The 21436-nt window shown below is 44.5% G+C and overlaps 1 protein-coding gene across 1 annotated transcript in view; it reads right to left on the bottom strand.

The window, feature by feature from the left end:
* Positions 1–382: 382 nt before the first annotated feature.
* The window catches only part of TMEM45B (transmembrane protein 45B), a 46314-nt gene continuing 25260 nt past the window's right edge, over positions 383–21436 (bottom strand). Inside the window, exons 2-6 of the mRNA XM_003910955.4 lie at positions 10645–10830; positions 8497–8703; positions 7424–7608; positions 5888–6033; positions 383–4802 (exon numbers count right to left, since the gene is read on the bottom strand). Coding sequence (XP_003911004.1) covers positions 4691–4802; positions 5888–6033; positions 7424–7608; positions 8497–8703; positions 10645–10822 — 828 coding nt within the window. The 5' untranslated portion in view covers positions 10823–10830 and the 3' untranslated portion in view covers positions 383–4690. The remainder of the gene's footprint in view (positions 4803–5887; positions 6034–7423; positions 7609–8496; positions 8704–10644; positions 10831–21436) is intronic.

Below are 21436 nucleotides of genomic sequence, written 5' to 3' on the forward strand. Positions count from 1 at the left end.
AAGGCAAAATTGAGTAGTTGACATAGAGACTGTGTGGCCCTGAAGCCTAAACTATTTCCTATATGGCCTTTTAAGAAATTTTTTTTTTTGGTGGCTGGGCTCGGTGGCTCACACCTGTAATCCCAGCACTTTGGGAGGTCGAGGCGGGCAGATCACAATGTCAGGAGATCGAGACCATCCTGACCAGCATGGTGAAACCCTGTCTCTACTAAATTACAAAAAATTAGCTGGTCGTGGTGGTGTGCGCATGCAGTTCTAGCTACTCAGGAGGCTGAGGCAGGGGAATTGCTTGACCCCTGGAGGCGGAGGTTGCAGTGTGCCGAGATCATGCCACTGCACTCCAGCCTGTGAGACTCTGTCTCAAAAAAAAAAAACAAAACAGTTTTTTGAGCCTTGCTCTAGAGTAGAGACGGTGGAGGACAGTGGGGGTGCAAGGAACAGGGATCTGTCTGCCTGGCACTACCAGCCCCAAAAGAAGCCAGTCTAGATTTGCAGGTCATTTAATCCTGGCTATTTCATGCTTCTCAGCCTCTGTCAGCTACAGGGAGAGCTCAGGACGATACTTTAAAATGTAATTAATGCAAGCACTGGTTGTCAACAATATATGTGCCTCTTGTTTTGGGGCAGCAGTGAGTGGTAAAGGCTTTCTGAGGTGATAGGGCTTCCCTGACTCTCTTGAAAGTGCCCAAATTATTAAAAACGTATCTTTAATTTCTGGAGTGTACTGAAGCTCTTGTGGGTTCTGGGTGAAGAGGTGGAGCTGGAGGGTGTGGGATGGAAGGAGGCTGGCTTAGCTGTTGGGTGGTTAGGCGGTTGCCGAGAAGCGGAGGAGGATCTGGGAGGCTGGCTGGCTCCACAGCTCTTTCACAGACATTTCGTTTAGAGCAATTCTGTAAAACCAGTGTCATCATTCCTCTTTTAACCATTGGAAGACATGAGTCTGAGTGGAAGTTAAAGAGAAGCTTCTGATTCTAAGTCCAGTCTCTTTCTCTTGCCTTCCTCCGGGCAGGAGGGCTGTGATGTATCCTGGCAAGCCTGGGGACGATCCAGTCTTAGGAGGTGGGAAGCCTGCATTGCAGAGAGCAGAGGTGAATGCGCCTCCCAGGTTGAGCTTGTGATGAGCAAGTAGACTGGCACGGGACGAGGTTGGCAGTGGGGAGAGGTAGGATGTAGTATGGGGAAATGGGTCTTTCCACCTGAGAAAGGCGAGTGTGTCTGCGTTTGATAATCCTTTGATATTTGCGTATCTTTGTTATTTTCAGGAATCACGTTTCACCTGGAAAGCCATGTGGCAGTTTTTAAACAAGAAAAAAAAAAAAAAGGTAGAAATTCCAGAGATCCTGTCTTAGGTATTTACTGCCAGCTACAAACCAAACCCCTTCTGAATTTATTAACAAGGAATTTCATAAAAGTAGCTCTGGCATTCAGCCACAGCCCTGCCCGCATTCCTGTTTGCTGAGGTCAACTGACTCTGCTTGTCGTTTTTTGCACATGCAGACGTGTGCATTCTGGAGAGCAGGGAGTGAGTGTAAAGTTCAGGTTGCTTCAGGATGCTGACTCGTCAGGACGTGTACCTTCGGCACTATCCAGCCTGTGGGTGGAATAACAATAGCGTAGAGTGGAAATTCCCTACTGGAGCTGTTTACGGTGACAGCCCAGAATTTGTGCCACACTAGCTTCCTTCATATGCTGGTTTCAGGTTTCTGATAGATGAATGGCACAGCTCTGGTGAATGTTTTGTTTTTGTTTTTGAGATGGAGTCTCACTCTGTAGCCCAGGCTGGAGTGCAGCAGCGAAATCTCAGCTCACTGCAACCTCTGGCTCCTGGGCTCAAGCGATTCTCCCGCCTCAGCCTCCTGAGTAGTTGGGATCAATCACAGGCATGCGCCACCAAGCCCTGCTAATTTTTGTGTTTTTGGTAGAGATGGGGTTTCACCATGTTGACGAGGCTGGTCTCCAACTCCTCACCTTAGGTGATCTGCCTGCCCCAGCCTCCCAAAGTGCTGGGATTACAGGCGTGAGCCACTGTATTCGGCCATGGTGGGTGTTTTGTAGGGAATGATTCCAGAAGGAATCTGGTGGCAACGATTGAGCCTCTGGTTGACAGAGATTGGTAAAATTATTCAGAGAACACATCTGAGACAGGATGTGGAGAATAGTATTGTCATCAGTGTATACTTTAATACCACATCTAATAATGTTTATGATAGGGTTGATTACTTCCATGGAGGCACCACAAGCCTTGCTGTGTGAAGGGCATCTAAATACATTTTAATATAGCTGTTCTTCACACCTCAGCCCCTCACTCTGGAGAAAATAGTACATTTTCTTAAAACATGGTACACTTAAAAATAACTCATGTGGATCTTTTCTTTGAAAGTAAAACTGAATAGGTCCTTCTGCCCACCTCCAATCCCCAGGGAAAGAAGACATTTTATGTTGATTGCCAATAATAGGTCCTTCAGTACTTGTTGAATGAAGAATGCTTGTGTTTCTCCACTGGCCAACCACGGTGGCTCCTGAAAGTGGAACCCGGGGTTCTCTAGTAACTAAATTAGTGCTTTTAGTAGCTCATTTTGAATCCCTAAGCAGTGACTTCAACTCTGAAAGGCTGGCTGACCCTGGGAGGTTACCTTCATTTAGTGAAGTACAGCATTTCTTCCAAAGCGCATGCAGTGCTGGATGTAAATTCTCTCTCCTGGGTTTGTGTGACGTAGCAGGGTGGAATGGTGAGAGAGAGGCCTGGTTTGGAGTCATACTGAAGACTGGCTTTGCCACCTGGCATCTGTGTGGTCTTAGGCCAGCCAACTTTTCTTTCCTTTTTTTTTTTTTTGAGATGGAGTCTTGCTCTGTCGCCAGACTGGAGTGGAGTGGTGCAATCTCGGCTCCCTGCAACCTCTGCCTCGCGGGTTCAAGTGATTCTCCTGCCTCAGCCTCCCAAGTAGCTGGGACTACAGGCACCCGCCACCACACCCAACTAATTTTTGTATTTTTAGTAGAGACAGGGTTTCACCATGTTGGCCAGGATGGTCTCAATCTCTTGACCTCGTGATCCACCCGCCTCGGCCTCCCAAAGTGCTGGATTACGAGCCACTGTGCCCAGCTAGGACTGCCAGCTTTTGTGAAAGACCCCCATGCTCTTACACATTACAAGCAGGTGCGAGAACCAAATGAGATCGGGCGCATCTCAGAATCTGAAAAATACTATGCACATGGAAAGTATTATTTGGTCTCTAAGGCCCATCAACTTGGTCCTAACCCACTTTTATCAGTTTGTAGAACTTAATCTTTTTAAGTTCTCCATATTTTTTATGCTTTCATTTTTTTAATGTGCTACTTTCTCAGCCTGGGATGGGTTTTTTCTACAGGGCAAGTTCTGTATTTCCCCTCTCCTTTTTCTCATCGTGGCTTGTACCTGTCTCCCATAGCACCCATCACACTGGGTGTAACTACTGGCATGTCTCTCCTGTTTGACTATAAACTCCTTGCTGGACACCTGTCTCAGGAGTCCTTACAGCCATTTCAGTGCTGTTGCAAAGTAGATATTTAATAAATAGTTGTTGAAGGAAGTTTTTTTTTTTTTTTGAGACAGAGTCTTGCTCTGTCACCTGGGCTGGAGTGCAGTGGCGTGATCTCGGATCACTGCAAGCTCCCCTCCCAGGTTCATGCCATTCTCTTGCCTCAGCCTCCTGAGTAGCTGGGACTACAAGCACCTGCCACCATGCCCGGCTAATTTTTTGTATTTTCGGTAGAGACGGGGTTTCACCGTGTTAGCCAGGATGGTCTCGATCTCCTGACCTCGTGATCCGCCCGCCTCGGCCTCCCAAAGTGCTGGGATTACAGGCTTGAGCCACCGCGCCCGGCCAGATTAGGGTTTCAATACTTTACATTACTAATTCTGAATTCTTTATCCTTTGCTTTCAGCTATATTAAAATTGAAAGTCTTCCATACCTGATATTTTTCTCTCTACCTCATTATACAGCTTTCCTATCAGATCTTCTGTTAGGGTGACTTTGAGGAGTCAGAACATCAGGGCCCCAACTTTCAGTAGAGCCAGTAACCAGCTTCCTGATTTAAAACAAAATCACCTTTGGCCTAATTTTGTCACTTATAAACAGTGGTTTAGTACCCTGGTATGATTAGTTATGATATGTTTAACAGTAGTTTAAAATACTAAAGCTTGTGAATTATTTTACTTTTTAAAAATATGTAAGTTAGAGTTGTAACTGTAAAGGCACTGTCATTTGCTTACACATTCTAACATATTTCTAATAAAAAAGTACCTGCTTAAGAGAAAAAGGGATAAGTTACCAAAAGCAGCAAGTTCTCCTGCTGGACTCAATCCTGGATTCATCCATGAGGCCACTTCCATTGTAAAGCTTTTAGCATCTCTTGATTTCTCTTTAAACTGAGGCACAAAGGCCTGCTGCTTGGAGGCCTTACTTAATTTTTCCTTATAAGGGGTACTATACCAACACAGACTTTAAATTATGTTAAAAATCCCAACTGCAAGACACACAGGATGCTGTAGGCCTGATTTCCTGTTCTAGAACCTCCAGCCTTGTGTTGAATGAGGAGGTGCAAATATATAGACCCTTAAGATCAGACCACGGCAGGCATTCAGGTGGGGGGATGAACTTCATTCATTCCAGCTGTTCGGTGGGACGTCTACGCCCTCCACATCTCGGCTCATTCCTCATCTGAGCCACTCAAGAGGGCAGTCTGGTAAGTGTCACCTGAATTCAGTTTCTGAATTCCAATGATTTCTCCCCTTCCGTGTCTCTTCATCCGAGTCAAAAGGCTTTAATAGAGAAACAATAAGAGCCAATTAGCCAGAGATTCCCTTAATCCATTACCCAAGGATGTGAAGGCATCTACTGGTTCTTAAACTATTTTCTTTATATTTCTATCAAATACTGTGATTACATGTCTATAAACTAGACTTCTTAGGAAATACCAGTAGATAAAGGGGCATTGGTGGAAACTACTGAATGTCAGAATTAAGGCCAAGTCTCCTGCCTATCTTGGTTTACTGTTTCAGTGGCTGGGCAGCAGAACTAGAAGAAACTGACTTGAGCGCCCTTCTCTTTGGTCCATATGGAACTCTTTCTGGATGAAATAATGGCAAAAATCACAGTTACTTTTGCACCAACCTAATATTCTACTTGGGATCTAGAGAAATGACCTAGAAAGAAAGGTAGGGGCAGCCAAACAGCAAATAGAACTGGTAATACCATTTGCTAAAAGTCACCCTTGCACTGAGAGGCTCTGCCATTTATTAGTGGGGTGACCTTGGTCAAGTTACTCAGCTTTTTGAAGCCTTAAGAGCGCATACTTCATAGAGCAATGAAGATTAAAGGGGATAATAGAGTGTAGCTGCTTTCCACTGGGCCTGGGGCACAGCAAGTGCATAGGAGTCCATAGCTGTTATCTATCTACCTCTAATGAGTACTTCAGTGAGGGGTGGAGTGCAGTTTGTCTTAACATTCTGCTCTGGTTTATTTTTTGATTGTCACATCGTCTCTGGGAAGCAGGGAGGGCAGGTCTGGAAGTAAGATGATGGGTCCAGAATGAACCCGTTACAGCGGGGACTGCCATCCAGTACTGATTCCCATTTCAGTTTTCCCCACCACACCACAGGCTTAAAATCTGTGAGACCTGCATTTGAAACCTGGGTCCCTCGGGTTACTATGACCCAGACAGGTCAGTTAATTTTGAAAAGCTTCATTCCCCTTGTTTGCAAATAAGGGTAGTGACACTTTCCCTGCATGGGAGTACCTTACACAGAACTTGACGTGTAGTCGGCACTCATCAGATGGCGTGAATTAATCACATCAGTCCTGCTTAGAGCTAGGAGGAAAAGCTTCACTAAAGTCTCAGACATACCAGTAAACAAGAGAATAGTTGATGGCCACGATGCTGAGGGCAGCCAGGTAGTGCCAGCAGAAGCACATGGTGATGAACATGAGGTTGGCCTCATCCTTCTGGTCCCATTCAGGTGTTCCAAAAGGTGGGAACAGCACAAACCCAATCTAGGGGATTACACAGAGAAGTTGGTCTTATGGTTGGTTGTCCTGAGAAGCAACCTAGCCATCCTCCTGTGGCCACCGAAGTGGCCCATATGTTACCACCACCTCATAGTTCCCACACTTCGTTAGCATAGAAAGACCTTTTCACATAGAAAAATGGCTCTAGCCAGGTGCGGTGGCTTACGCCTGTAATCCCAGCACTTTGGGAGGCGGAGGCAGGCGGATCACGAGGTTAGGAGTTTCGAGACCAGCCTGGCCAACATAGTGAAATCCTCTCTCTAAAAATACAAAAAAAGAGCTGGGCGTGGTGGTGGGCGCCTGTAATCCTAGCTAATTGGGGGGCTGAGGCAGGAGAACTGCTTGAGCCTGGGAGGTGGAGGTTGCAGTGAGCCGAGATCATGACACTGCACACCAGCCTGGGCCACAGTGCAAGACTCCATCTCAAAAAATAAAAAGGCCGGATGCGGTGGCTCATGCCTGTAATCCCAGCACTTTGGGAGGCTGAGGTGGGCAGATCATGAGGTCAGGAGATTGAGACCATCCTGGCTAACATGATGAAACCTCGTCTCTACTAAAAATACAAAAAATAGCTGGACGTGGTGGTGGCCGCCTGTAGTGCCAGCTACTTGGGAGGCTGAGGCAGGAGAATGGCGTGAACCTGGGAGGTGGAGCTTGCAGTGAGCCAAGATGCCACTGTACTCCAGCCTGGGCGACAGAGCAAGACTCCATCTCAAAAAAAAAAAAAAAAAAGACTTCCGGTTATTTTTAAGGCTTGCTTAAAAACACAACAGGGCCAGGTGCAGTGGCTCATGCCTATAATCCCAGCTCTTTGGGAGGCCGAGGCAGGTGGATCACAAGGTCAGGAGTTCGAAACCAACCTGGCCAACCTGGTGAAACCCTGTCTCTACTAAAAATACCAAAAAAATGAGCCAGATGTGGTGGCAGGCACCTGTAACCTGAGCTACTCGGGACGGTGAGGCACGAGAATTGCTTGAACCTGGGAGATGGAAGTTGCAGTGAGCCAAGATTGCGCTATTGCACTCTAGCCTGGGTGACAGGGCGATTCTCTCTCAAAAGAAACAAAACAGAACTTCAGGGCCCACATTTCCAGTGGACAGTTTAGCAGGCAGAGCCTGTGAAAGGCATCAGCCCCTCCTCTGGGGGGGGCAGCTGAACCTCACTGTGCACGCTCTAAATTTTGGATTGCTAACGCATCCTCTGGATGTTAATGGATAAAACTAGAAGTCAAAGGGTAGGCATGGGGGCAAAAGGGTCATGTGAACTCCTTTGCATGGCATGTTAGTGCTGCATTTTCAAACCCCACATAATCAGGGCTACACTCGGTGGGGCCGCTCCATCCATACCAGCGAGGGGCCTGGGTGTGGAAAATCACCTGCCAGAACCAGGTTCCCTGAAGAATGAGGAGACTGGTTCGGAAAAGCTCCAGCACGATGTGGTCCCGCAAGATCACCTCTAGGGAGATACTAACACACCCCACGAACAGAGCATACAGCAGGAGCGAGTGGATGTGTTGGTCCAGCGGAGGCCGGTTGTGGACGTGGTAGTAGAAGAGGAAACCTGCCACAAACCAGATGGCAGCTGTCAGTGGCACGCTTGGCCTTCACCATCACCGATGTTTCCTCCTACGCCTGACTCAGCTAGACTCTTCAGCGTTTAGGAAGTTAGTTTACATAACGTTACAGGCAGCAAACCGATGCGAGTAAGTGTATTTCGTGAGTATGTCAGGAGTATAAAGCAGCCGGGGATTGTATCTTAAAATCTCTCTGGAACCCATGGTGGGTCAGTGTAGGATGGGTCGGCTGAAGCATGTTGCTGACTTGTAACAGACTATGTGTATACTTGAAATTCCGTTTTGCCCTCAACCTTTTTCGACTTGCCGAGGTACAGAAGTGAGGTTGTTAGATGACAAAATGTATTTTCATACCCCAGTCAGTGTGAGTCATACTGGGAGCGTGCCCCTAGCAGCGGGGTGGGTCTCCTGAGACTTATGATGGGGGCAAGACGGTACCTCCCTGGGTGAAGGGTACAGTGTGGTTTCGCTTAACCAAAGGGATGTATCCCCTGCATGGTGGCATTCAACCAGCTGGGGCATTGTGTGTACACGCATGTGTATGTGCACACATCCATCCACACTGAGGAGTATGCACGTGCGTGAGCAGGGACTGCTGGCGGCAGTGGGATGGCAAGGAGGACTCCTGCAGTGTTAACCAGGGGCCTTGGGAGCTGCCTGCAAGCCTCAAAGCCTTCACGGGCTGCTTTCAGGAATATGCCGCCTGCCCATCCAGAGCAGAGCACTAGGTCCTGTTCAGGTTTTGGCAGCCCAGAGATGTGGATTTTCTGGGGAAGGTTATTATATTTGCAACATTTCTGGTCTTTTGCACTCTGATCCTTCATAAATATGGCTTGTCAGGCTATGCTTCCTCTCCATCCGTTCCACAGAATTACCTTCCATGAATACTGCCACAGCCATAACCAGTCTGTCCACGCCCAAGGGAACGTGGCTGACCAGATAGGTGAGCATGTCAGCAATTCCTGAGACTGCAAAGAATAGGTACATGGTGCTGTGCTGCCAATTCATTAACTTTATCCAGTGGTTCTCATGGTAGAGGTGCAGGTGGGGCCCATCCGGAACGAACTGCTCTGCCAGGATCCCTGCAGGGAAATGAGAATGGATGTTTGAGAGGGAAGAATGACTCCAAGACAAATAGCAGCAAGAAACAACCCGAAGGCATGAATGAAGCGGAGATGAGGTGAGGTGAGCGTGGCCTGCGGGTCAGCAGACCTACTTTGCTGCCTCAGGTGCAGCTGCTGCAGTATAAAATAGGCTGTGTGCTGAGTAACCTGTGTAGACATCTTGCCATTGTTGTTCCTTTTAGGGGTTTGGGGTTGAGGGTAGAAGAATCAACGAACGCAACCAGATCCGCAGGAGGTTTGTCCAGGAGTGGAGATGAGCAAGACATCATCACTTAAGTCGGAGTGTGGCTGATGGAATAATCCCTGGGCTTCCCTGCCAAGTGAGCAGTGAAAGAAATCCCAGACAGAAACAGTTAGGTTGAAAGCAGAATCTGTGCAGAGACGCTGGTAATGAAGATAGCTGTACGTGCCAAGGGAGGCAGGCGGCTCCCAGGTGTGTGTTTGCAGGGCTGACTTTGAGTGCGTGTCTTTCCTGGGCACAGAGCCAGCTCTGCAAGCCCTGTGCCCCCCCCCAGCTCTGTGTTTTAAAACGCTGGGTAAACAAGGCAGAGGCCCCATGGTGTGGGCCAGAAAATGACGAAACTGCGCCACAGGATAGCTCTTCGTTCTTATCCCTTCTACTTTTATACCTAATTTGCAAGGCAAAAGATTTGTTTTTATGCCTGGTACCCAAAATGTTCTTGGGGAGCCTAGAAGAAATCCTCCATGATGACATTTTAGACTCTGTTCCCCAGATATTTGTTTCTCAAGCCAGATCCTTTTTGAATTCCCACACAAAGAGTCGAGGAGTTGTGGAAATGACCCAGGAAAAGTCCCAGTGACACTAGAATGGAAGCCCTGTGACAGCAGAGACTGTGTGGTTCCCCAGTGTATCTCCTGTGCCTGGAACAGTGACTTCCTGGCATGTGGTAGGAGTGCCAGAGAGCTGTTGAATGAGTACCATTTTCACCCAGTCAAGGGACCAAATGCTGTAATTGTCCTGGCTTTATTTAGGCAAGGCTGACGCCGTCCTGACCCTTTAAGCCGCAGGTCCCTGTCACTTCTCACGGGAAGCCTCTGATGCGTGAATGGTGAGTGGGGAAGTTCGGCACGATGAGGCCAACAAAGCTCCATAAAGCTTTGCTTCCTCCAAGAGAAGCCAGCGATGTTGCTTCCCTCTCTCCAAGAAACCACAGGCCTTTGATGACAAGTGGTGATTGTCAGTTGCAGATTAAGACCCCTCATTCCCCCCAGGTGGGGCTGGTCCTGAGGAATAATACTTATTACTATCATCACTGCTTGTTCTTGGAGGGCCCCAGTGGAGCCGAGTGGATGCAAAGGAAACTGGGAGTGGGTGGATCTTGTTGGAATGGGGCAGAGTGAAGGAAATTCCCTCTCCAACAGCCCTCTGCTGCTTTTTCTTTCCCACTGGCTAGTTTATTAATCTGCATAAACTCTCTCTCTCTACGCGCTTGAGACTTGAGGATGAGGAAGAGCCAATGGGTTGGGTGTCAACTACTGTAAGGATCTGGAGGGAGAGACAATTGAGGAAAAAGGTGATTTTTCTACTTTGTCACAGCTCAGGTACGTGAGCCTAATCTATTTGGTTTTTTTCTCTTTGTATTTGTGTCAGATCTTTTTCATACAGTGGGTGTTTTGCTCCTACAACTTTCCATACCTGTGTCCTTGTTGATTTGATAGTTTTTCACAGTGTCCCATGATGTGAGAGCCGTCAACCGTTAGTAGTATAAAGCTCTGTACGCAATGGATGTTATAATAAAATAGTCTAGTGGCCATCTGGAAATTGTTGCCCTATTATCTCCGCCAGTGGAAACATCTATTTCACAGGGCTCAAAACATGAATTAAAGGTTCTGGGTATGAGGAGGAGATTCCCTGGACCAAATGACCCTTGCTCTTACCGATGACAGAAAACAAAGTCCTGACTGCGGCTTCGATGATCTCAAGACGCCGATAGTAATGCAGTGGGCTGTTCTTCCGTGTGTGGCTAAAGTACTTCAGTGGGTACTTCACTGACCAACACAGTCCAATGATCAGGAAGAAACTCCCTGGGAGTGCGTGGCCCTGGAAATTTGCCATCAGGACACCTAAAAAATTAGGGGAAGGCTGTTAGGTGGCTAATGAAGAAGGCAAACAAATGTATATTTTGGCAGGAAATACAGTACGTGCCTGAGATTGCAAATCATAAGCCACGTTAAGAAGGATCAACACATTCTCATAAAACAAGCCTTTATGTTACGTCACTGAAGTCTCATCTGTAAGGTGAGTTACGTGACCAACTGGACTCCACTGTCTGTAATGCTTTACACGTGGGCAAAATAAAAGGATGAGGGTGGGGAAAGAGGAGGATAGGTAAATATTTGTTGATCTCAGGTAGAGAAACCTTCCAAGGCATAAACATAAAGTGGGGGGAACTAGAAAAGAAAAATATTCAGCTATATAAGCATCTTTTAATATCAGGGACATCAAAAGGTAAACGACAAATCAGAAACATGTTTGTAGCAGCTGTATGGTAAACAGCTATTACATTAGAGTCTACAAATTAATAAGAAAAAGACCGTAGGAGAATAGGCAGAAGACATGAACGGATGATTCACAAAATAATACAAATTATAAATCTCCCGGAAATTAGAGATGTACAAACGAAAGCACAACATCATTTGTCACCTAATTGGAAAATAATTTTAAGAAGTTTTGGTGTGGTGGTCTAGTACAAATGAACGTGGTCAATATGATTCACATTTTGTAAAAATCAGCATAATGGTATAAACATCACTTTATTCCAAAAATTTTCGGGCATGGTTTGCTTTTATCCCATTTACAGTAGCATGAGACTATAGCTAGGATTTATTCAGAAGTAGATTGATTATTTTCCTCACTGGCCTGGGTGGTTACCTAAAGAATATGTAAGGTGGGAGAAAAATGCCAGTTGTTGGTGATTGCTATGGTTTGAATGTGTCCCCTCCAAAATCCAGGTGTTGCAATAAGAGAAGAGGACTTTTTTTTTGAGACAGAGTTTCACTCTGTTGCCCAGGCTGGAGTGCAATGGCGCGATCTCGGCTCACTACAACCTCCGCCTCCCCAGTTCAAGCGATTCTCCTGCCTCAGCCTCCCGAGTAGCTGGCATTACAGGCACCTGCCACCACACCTGGCTAATTTTTGTATTTTTAGTAGAGACAGGGTTTCACCTGTTGGCTAGGCTCTTCTCGAACTCCTGACCTCAGGTGATCCACCCGCCTTGGCCTCCCAAAGTGCTGGGATTACAGGTGTGAGCCACCACACCCTGCCGAGAAGAGGACTTTTAAGAAGGGACTAGGCCATGAGGGCCCCTCCCTCCTGAACTAGGAGTAGATGTCCTCATACAGGGGCTGGCTGGAGGGAGCTGGCCCCCTATTTGTCCTCCTGCATGTAAGGGTGCAGCCCTCAGCAGACACCAGATGCTGGTGCCTTGATCTTGGACTTCCCAGCTTTCAGAACAGTGAGAAATAAATTTTTGTTCTTTATAAATTGCCCAGTCTGTCGTATTCTGTGATATCAGCACAACAGGGACTAAGAAACTGGTACCAGAGAAGTTTATAACATTTATAACCAGGTGTTACAACAAATATGTAAAAATGTGGGGGTGGCTTTGGAACTGGATAATGAATAGAAGCTGGAACAGCTTTGAAGTGAGTGCTGAAAAAAGCCTGGATTGCCATGAATGGAGCATTGAGGATGATTCTGGTGAGGGCTCAGAAGAAGAGGAGAGCTGTAGGTGTGGGATATGAGCTGTGGGGAAAGCCTCGTTCTTCTTAGAGATTGCCTAAGTGGTCATGAACAGAATGTTGATAGAGATACGGATGGTGAAGGGAATTCTGATGAGGTCTCAGACAGAAATAAAGAACAAGGTATTGGAACCTGGAAGAAAGGTTATCCTTGTTATAAAGTGGCAAAGAACTTGGCTGAATTATGTCGTGTTCTAGGACTTTATGGAGGGCAGAACTTAAGAATGATGACCTAGGATATTTGGCAGAAGAGATAGAAAGCAGCAAAGTGTTCAGGATGCTGTGTGGCTTCTCTTAACTGCTTATAGAAAAACATGAGAGGCTGGGCGTGGTGACTCACACCTGTAAATCCCAGCACTTTGGGAGGGCAAGGCAGGCAGATCACCTGAGGTCAGGAGTTTGAAATAAGCCTGACAAACATGGTGAAACCCTGTCTCTACTAAAAATACAAAAATTAGCCGGGTGTGGTGGCGAGAGCCTGTAATCCCAGCTACTCGGGAGGCTGAGGCAGGAGAATCGCTTGAACCCGGGAAGGGGAGGTTGCAGTGAGCCGAGATTGCACCATTGCACTCCAGCCTGGGTGACAAGAGCAAAACTCCATCTCAAAAAAAAAAAAAAAAAAAGAGAAAAACTTGAGAAAAGAGAAATGATTTGAAGGCAGAATTTATCATCAAAAGGAAAGCTGAACGTCAATATTTGAAAAATTATCAGCCTAGCCATATACAAGATAAAAACGTATGTGTAGGAGAGAGAACCACGGGTATGGCCACATGACTGATAAGGAGATTAGTATGTGTAGAAGGAAGCCAGGTGCTAGTTATCAAGACAATGGGAAAATGACCCCAAAGGCATTTTGGAAAATGACCCCAAAGGCGTTTGGGGCTGCCTTGGTCTTTAGAGGCCCAGAGGGTTAGGGCCTTGGGGCAGAACAGTTTCAGGGGAAGGGCCCAGGTTCCTGTGGGGTCTCAGAGATCACTGCCCAGGGCCACCTCGGGTCTCTGCTTCCCACATTCCGGCAGAGCATTCCTCAGTCACCCTAGCTGTGGCTCAAGCAGGACCAGGTGCAGGCTGGGCCACTACTCCAGAGGACATAAGTTACAAACCTTGGTGGCATCCTTGTGGTGCTGACTCGGTAGGTATGCATACTGTATGAGCTGTGGGAGCATGGCTGCCTCCACCTAGATCGAAAGGATTTCTTTGACCTCAGGGCCCAAGCAGAGATTTGTCACCGGGTGGAGCCACTGCAGAGAGCCCCCCAGTAGGCCAATACTTAGGGAAGCCTTGGAGGTGGTATCACCTGGAGCCTTGGGGGCCCAATACCCACCCCAGTGTGTCCAGAAGGTGAGATGTGGAGTCAGATAACATTATTCTCAAGCCTAAGATCGAATGTTGAGTTTTGGACTCACTGGAGACCTGTTGTTACTCTTTCTTCCTTCCTGTTTCTCCCTTTTGAACTAGAAACATCTGTCCTGTGCCTGTCACGCCGTTGTATTTGAATCAAAGTACGCAAGTCATTTGAATTCGCAGGCTCACAGCTAGAGAGAAATTTGCCTGAGGATGAAATTTATCTCAAAGTGAATGAGTCTCTCTCATACCTGATTTAGATAAGATTTGGACTTAGATTTTAAAGTCCCTGTTTGAATGATTTAAGTCTTTTGGGGGCAATTGTGATGGAATGAATGTATTTTGTATGTGAGAAGTATGTGAATTTTGGGGGGCCAGGATTGGAATGCTATGGTTTGAAAGGGTCCCCTCCAAAATTCAGCTGTTGCCAATGTGATAGTATTAGATGTGGGGCCTTTAAGAGATGATTAAGACATAAAGATTCCTCCCTTGTGGATGGGATTAAGCACCCTTATAAAGGGCTGGATGGAGGGAGTTGGTTCCCTTTTTTGCCCTTTCTGCCATGTGAGGCTACAGACTTCAACAGATACCACAGGCCAGTGCCTTGATCTTGGACCTCCAAATCTTTAGAACTGCAAGAAATAAATTTGTTCCTTATAAATTCCTTATAAATTACCCGGTCTGTGGTTTTGTTATAGCAGCACAAGCAGACTAAGACAGTGATCTAGAAAAGACCACCCTGGAATGTAAAGCATCTCTGGTCTACACAGCATATTCCAACCTTGGACACAGACCCGTCTCTCTAGCACCAGCTACATTGTCAGGGCTGTTTCACATCTTACACATTGACAGATGAGGGTCCCACCCATCATCCAGAACTTTCACAAGCTTTAAAAAGAAATGTTTGCAGTTTTCAAAAACTCAAATCGTATTAAAGGCTTATAGTGAAAAGCAACAGCCTCTTGTTCTATTCCTCCTCACCCCCAGCAAAGCCACTTTCAACCCTTTCAGCTGCTTCCTCCAGTATTTACCTCCACCATTGTAGTCGTTGGGTTGGTGCAAACATAATGGCAAAAACCACAATTACTTTTGCACCAACCTAGTACTTTGTGCATGCGGCCATTTGTTAATTCATCATTGTCAGGCATTACCTGTCAACTTCCTGGAGCTCTCTCACAGCCTCTCCCTCCTCCCCACCCTACTATTTTCATAGCAGTTGCATTATACTCACTTACTGAAATCATCAGTTTCATTATCATGGCTCTGTAAATCCAAAGTCCTTACCAGGGCCAATAAGGCCGTATATGATCCTGGGCCATCTCTTTGATTTCTCCCAGCACTCATCCCTTGCCACAGTGGATCCCTTCCATTCCCTTAAACGGCTCAGAACACTCCCTTCCTGCCTCAGGACATTGCACTGTCTGTGGCTTCTAGAACAGTGTTCCCACAGGGAGCCAGCAGTTGTCTCCTTCACTTTACTCAGGTCTCTGTTCAAATGCCACTTTATTCCATGACTACTGCATGTAAAATACAGGCCTGCCCCACTTTTCAATCTATGTCGACTTGTAACTTTTCTGTAAAGTATGAATCACCATGTGATATTGCAGACTGATTTTCTTTTAAGCATCTGTCTTCATCCACTAAAATGTGGGCCTCTGGAAAGCAGAGATTTGATCTATTTGCTTATTGTGGTTAGTCCACAGCTTACTGCAGGGCCAGATACAGAGTGAGCACTCAGTAAATACTTGTGGAATGAATGAATGCGGATCCAAGTATTGTATTATGGGTTATGTTTTCTCTAACACTTTTTTTTTTTTTTGAGACAGAGTCTTGCTCTGTCACCCAGGCTGGAGTGCAATGGCATGATCTTGGCTCACTGCAGCCTCCACCTCCTGGGTTCAAGTGATTCTCCTGCCTCTGCCTCCTGAGTAGCTGGGATTAAGGACGGTGCCACCACACTCAGCTAATTTTTGTGTTTTTAGTAGAGATGAGGTTTCACCATGTTGGCCAGGCAGGTCTTGAACTCTTGACTTAAGGTGATCCACCTGCCTCGACCTCCCAACATGCTGGGATTACAGGCATGAGCCACCGCGCCTGGCCTAACACTTTTGTTTTATTCTGGGGTTAATCATTGCCCTTTTTTTTTTTTTTTCACATGTTTATCTTCCCGAATATCGATCACTATCTTTTTCCTCAAAAGAGCTAAAAGGTCTGTCAAATGTTGACCAAATTAAATTCTAGACATTTTGACCTCAGATAACTTATTTCTGTTTTATTCCTAGAGACCTGTTTTGAGAATCTTCTCTTTGAAATTGAACTGGTTGTCTGTCCTCCTGAAGCATTCTGCACCATCTTACAAATTCCCTTTGCCTTTTGCTTGTTTTCTGCCCACCCTGCCTTTTGCTGCAGCTTCCAAAAAAGCCTTTTCCTTGTTTTGGATCCCCTGTTTCTTGGGTGCCATTTATTTTTCTTTCTTGGCTTACTTCCATTAATACAAGTCTAGCATTCCCAAAACTATGCATAGAAGGGAGATTCCTTGAGAATCTGCATGGTTGACAATCTCTGCCTTTTTATTGGAACGGTTTATTTAGTCCATTCATATCAATGTAATTATTGGTGTGGTTATATTTACAGTTGTCATTTTGCTATTTGTTTTCTGTCACTCATTCATTTTTTGTTCCTCTGTGCCTCATTTCCTGCTGTCATTTATGTCTAACAAGTAATTTTAGTATACCATTTTAATTACTTTTTTTCATATTTTAAGCTATATATATATTCCTACTGCATGCTCTAGTCTAGGGATTATAGTATGCATATTTAAGTTACTGTGGTCTACTTTAATAGTATTTTAATTCTGATAAAATATAGTGACTTTGTTCCAATATATAATAGCTCTAATTCCTACCCCTTCCTTCATGCATATATTACATATACATACACTAAATAAGCCATTAATATGAATATATATGGACTAAATAAGCCACTCCAACAAAAAGGCAGAGATGTGTGTGTGTGTGTGTGTGTGTGTATACATATATATGTACATATCATATTTATGTTTGGGCTTGTTATAAAGTTTTTAAGTTTAAGATTTAAGAATATATAAAGTCTAGGTTATAAACTAACTGTGGCAATTATTTCTTGAAGCAATTTTACATTTTTCAAAGAATGAATATATATATTCTTTGACATTTAATCACATATTTACCATTTCCAGTGTTCATTTATTTCTGTCATTTTAATAACTCTAAAATCTCATTTTCTTTCAATATGAAGAATGGCCTTTAATATTTTTTCAGCTTTATTGAGGTATAATTGACAAATAAAAATTGTATATACTCAGGGTATATAGCATGACGATTTGATATATGTATACATTGTGAAATGACTGCTATGATCAAGCTAATTAACCTAGTTATCACCTTACCTGGTTACCTTTTCCTTTCCTTTGTAATGAGAATCCTTAAGATCTACTCTCAGCAAATTTCAAGTATACAGTTTATTATCATTACTATTATTTTTAGGGACAGGGTCTCGCCCTGTCACCCAGGGTGGAGTGCAATGGCATAATCATAGTTCACTGCAGCCCTGAACTTCTTGGGCTCAAGTGATCCTCCGCCTCAGCCTCCTGAGTAGTTAGGACAACAGGTGTGGGCCACCACACCTGGCCAATTTAAAAAAATTTTTTGTAGAGACAACGTCTCACTATGTTGTCCAGGCTGGTCTTGAATTTTGGGCTCAGGCTATTCTCTCGCCTCAACCTCCCAAAGTGCTGCGATTACAGACCTAAGACATTGTGCCTGGCCAGTATATTATTATTAATGATAGTCACCCTCCTGTCCATTAGGTCTCCAAAATTTACTCATAACTGCAAGTTTGTACCCTTTGACCAACATCTCCCCATTTCCCCCGCTGCTCCAGCCCCTGGTAACAGGCATTCTACTCTGTTTATGTCCAGTTTGTTATTTTAGATTCCACATATCAGTGAGATCACACAGTATTCGTCTTTCTGTGTCTGGCTTATTTTACTTAGTTTAAGGTCTTCAAGGTTGATCCATGTTGTTGCAAACAGCAGGATTTCCTTCTTTTTTAAGGCTAAATAATATCTCATTGTATATATACACTACATTTTTTTTTTTTTTGTCCATTCAACAATCAATGAACACTTAGATTGTTTCCATATCTTGGCTGTTGTGAACAAAGCTGCAGTGACCATGGGAGGGCAGATATCTTTTCAAGACAGGGAGTTTATTTCCTTTGGATATATACACAGACGTGAAATTGCTAGATCATAGGGTAGTTCTATTTTTAATTTTTTGAGAAACCTCCACACTGTTTTCTATAATAGATGTACCAATTCACATTCCCACCAACAGTATGTGAAGGTTCCCTTTTTCCACATCCACACCAATCTTGTTTTGTTTTTTGTTTTGACTTTTTGGCAATAGCCATCCCGACAGGTGTAAAGTAATATCTTATTGTGACTTTGATTTGCATTTCCCTGATGATTAGTGATGTTGAGCATCTTTTCATAAACCAGTTGGCCATTGTATGTCTTCTTTAGAGCAATGTCTATTCAGGTCCTTTGCCCACTTTTTTTTTTTTTTTTCTCAAAGCGGAAATTTATCACCCACATTCTTTGACTACAATGCTATAACAACAGAAATATTTTCTTTTACAAAAATCTCAATCAGCTTAAAAATTTTTAAAGTCATTAAATAACTTTGGGTCAAAGAAGAAATCAAAACTGCAAATAAATAAAAGCAAATATTGGCAATGTATACAGTAGAACATATGAAATAGATTACAGTAAAAAATTCTTAAAACACAAAGAATCCAGGACGTGGAAAGCTGGAATGAGTATTACACCCTAACAGCAACGATAGCAGATAAACTACAAAATCGTAACTTTTCCTAAACTCATTAGAGAACTGAGATCATAGGGCAATCAACAAGTCTAAAATGGGCTGGGCACCATGGCTCATGCCTGTAATGCCAGCACTTTGGAAGGCCAAGGCAGGTGGATCACCTGAGGTCAGGAGTTCAAGACCAGCCTGGCCAACATGGCAAAACCCCGTCTACTAAAAATACAAAAAATTAGCCAGGTGTGGGTGGTGCATGCCTGTAGTCCCAGTCACTCGGGAGGCTGAGGCAGAAGAATCACTTGAACCTGAGAGGTGGAGGTTACAGTGAGCTGAGATTGCGCCACTGCACTCAGCCTGTTGCCTACTTTTTATTTTATTTTTAATTTTTTTAAATTTTTTTTTAATTTTTATTTATTTTTTTTGAGACGGAGTCTCGCTCTGTGGCCCAGGCTGGAGTGCAGTGGCCGGATCTCAGCTCACTGCAAGCTCCGCCTCCCGGGTTCACGCCATTCTCCAGCCTCAGCCTCCCGAGTAGCTGGGACTACAGGCGCCCGCCACCTCGCCCGGCTAGTTTTTTTTTTGTATTTCTTAATAGAGACGGGGTTTCACCGTGTTAGCCAGGATGGTCTCGATCTCCTGACCTCGTGATCCGCCCGTCTCGGCCTCCCAAAGTGCTGGGATTACAGGCGTGAGCCACTGCGCCCGGCCTGCCTACTTTTTAATAGGGTTATTTGTTTTTACTATTGAGTAGTAAGAGTTTCTTGTATAGTTTGGACATGAGCTCCTTATCACATATAGGGTTTGCAAATATTTTCTCCCATTCTATGGGTATCTTTACTCTTACATTTAAATCTTTCATCCACTTTTCGTTGATTTTTGCATATGATGGAAGATAAAGATCTAATTTCTTTTTTATTTTTTTGCATGTGGATATCCAGTTTTTCCAGCACCATTTATTGAAGATACTGTTCTTTCCTCATTCTTGTTCTTGACACCTCTGTAGAAGATTAGTTAACCTTATATGAGTGAGTTTATTTCTGTGCTTTCAATTCTGTTCCATTGCTCTAAGTGTGTTTTTATGCCAGTACTGTACTGTTTTGATTGCTATAGCTTTATAATATAATTTGAACATAGGAAGTGTGATGTTTCTGGCTTTGTCCTTCCTGTGTGGTTCTCTTTGTGTTTTTTAAAAGTCAGTGTTGGTTGAGCTTTTTTTTTTTTAAATCTGCAATTCAATATTTTTCATCAAACCTGGGAAGCTTTCAGCCATTACTTCCTTATATTTTTCTCTCTCCCTTTTTGGGGTTCCCATTACATGTATGTGGGAACATTTAACATCATCATATGTGTGTCTGAAGGTCTGTTCGTTTGTCTTCATTTTTTTCTCTCTGTTTTTCAAATTGGATCATTTCTATTGGTCTATTTCACGTTCACTAGTTCTTCCACTGTCTCACAATCTGCTATTGAGCCCATCTAGTGAATTCTTAATTTTGGTAATTGTACCTTCCAACTTCAGAATTTCCATTTAATTCTTTTTATAGTTTGTATTTCTCTATTTAGATTCCCTATTTGTTGAGTCATTTAAATCATATTTTCTTTTAATTCCTTGAACAGTTTTCTTTAATTCTCTGAGGCCAGGCACAGTGGCTCATGCCTGTAATCCCAGCACTTTGGGAGGTTGAGGCGGGCAGATCACTTGAGGTCAGGAGTTCAAGACTAGCCTGGCAAACATGGTGAAACCCTGTCTCTACTAAAAATACAAATAATTAGCCGGGCATGGTAGTGGGCGCCTGTAATCTCAGCAACTTGGGAGGCTGAGGCAGGAGAATCACTTGAACCCGGGAGGCGGAAGCTGCAGTGAGCTGAGATCGCTCCACTGCACTCCAGCCTGGGTGACAGAGGGAGACTCTGTTTCCAAAAAAAAAAAAAAAAAAAATTCAAGCCCATTACACTTCCAGCCCGTCAGTCGATCTGTGTGGGGGTTGGAGAAGGCCGGTTTTCAGGTCTCCCTTGTCTTTCACTTTTTGCTGGACTCTCTCAGGTCTTCTCCATATATGTATAGTTTTTTTCAGTCAGCCAGGGATGTGTGAAGAGCTCGCTTCAATACTTCTGTGATTCTCATTTCCAGAATCTCCCTGTTAAATTCCTGGTTGGCCTGCTGCTTACCCCAAGTGGGGCTGCAACCTCAAGCTAGCAAAGCTGTGCATTTTCCCTGCCCATTTCCAGGTGTTCATTCCGATGTGAAGCCAGCAAAGCCAAGGATTTTCAGCCCCCCGGCCACTGTTCTGAATTGAATGTTTGTGTGGCAGCAGAGCTACTAGTTTTCATGGCCAGCCCCATCTTACTTAAAAGTCATTGGCTGAGCTTGGGGGTGACGGGAGCAGCCACAGGCAAAGAAAGGCCACAATCTCCTACTTGCCTGAAGATCTACAGTGTTTCAAGAATAAATGCTGCTCAATTTTTTGCCTGCATTTTGTCAATTTCCAGTTCTCTCTTGGTTTTGATAAACAATTTTGACTAGTTTTATATATTTTTTGTTGTTGTTTTTTTTTTTTTTTTTTTTAACAGAACGGAATTGCCTGTCTCTGTGCTGCCATAACTGGCAGGCCTTCTCCTCGTCATTAGTATTTTTTGAGATGGAGTTTCGCTCTTGTTGCCCAGGTTGGAGTGCAATGGTGCAATCTCGGCTCACTGCAACCTCTGCCTCCCAGATTCAAGCG

Source organism: Papio anubis, chromosome 12 (assembly GCF_008728515.1).
Source record: "Papio anubis isolate 15944 chromosome 12, Panubis1.0, whole genome shotgun sequence".
NCBI classification, from domain to species: domain Eukaryota; kingdom Metazoa; phylum Chordata; class Mammalia; order Primates; family Cercopithecidae; genus Papio; species Papio anubis.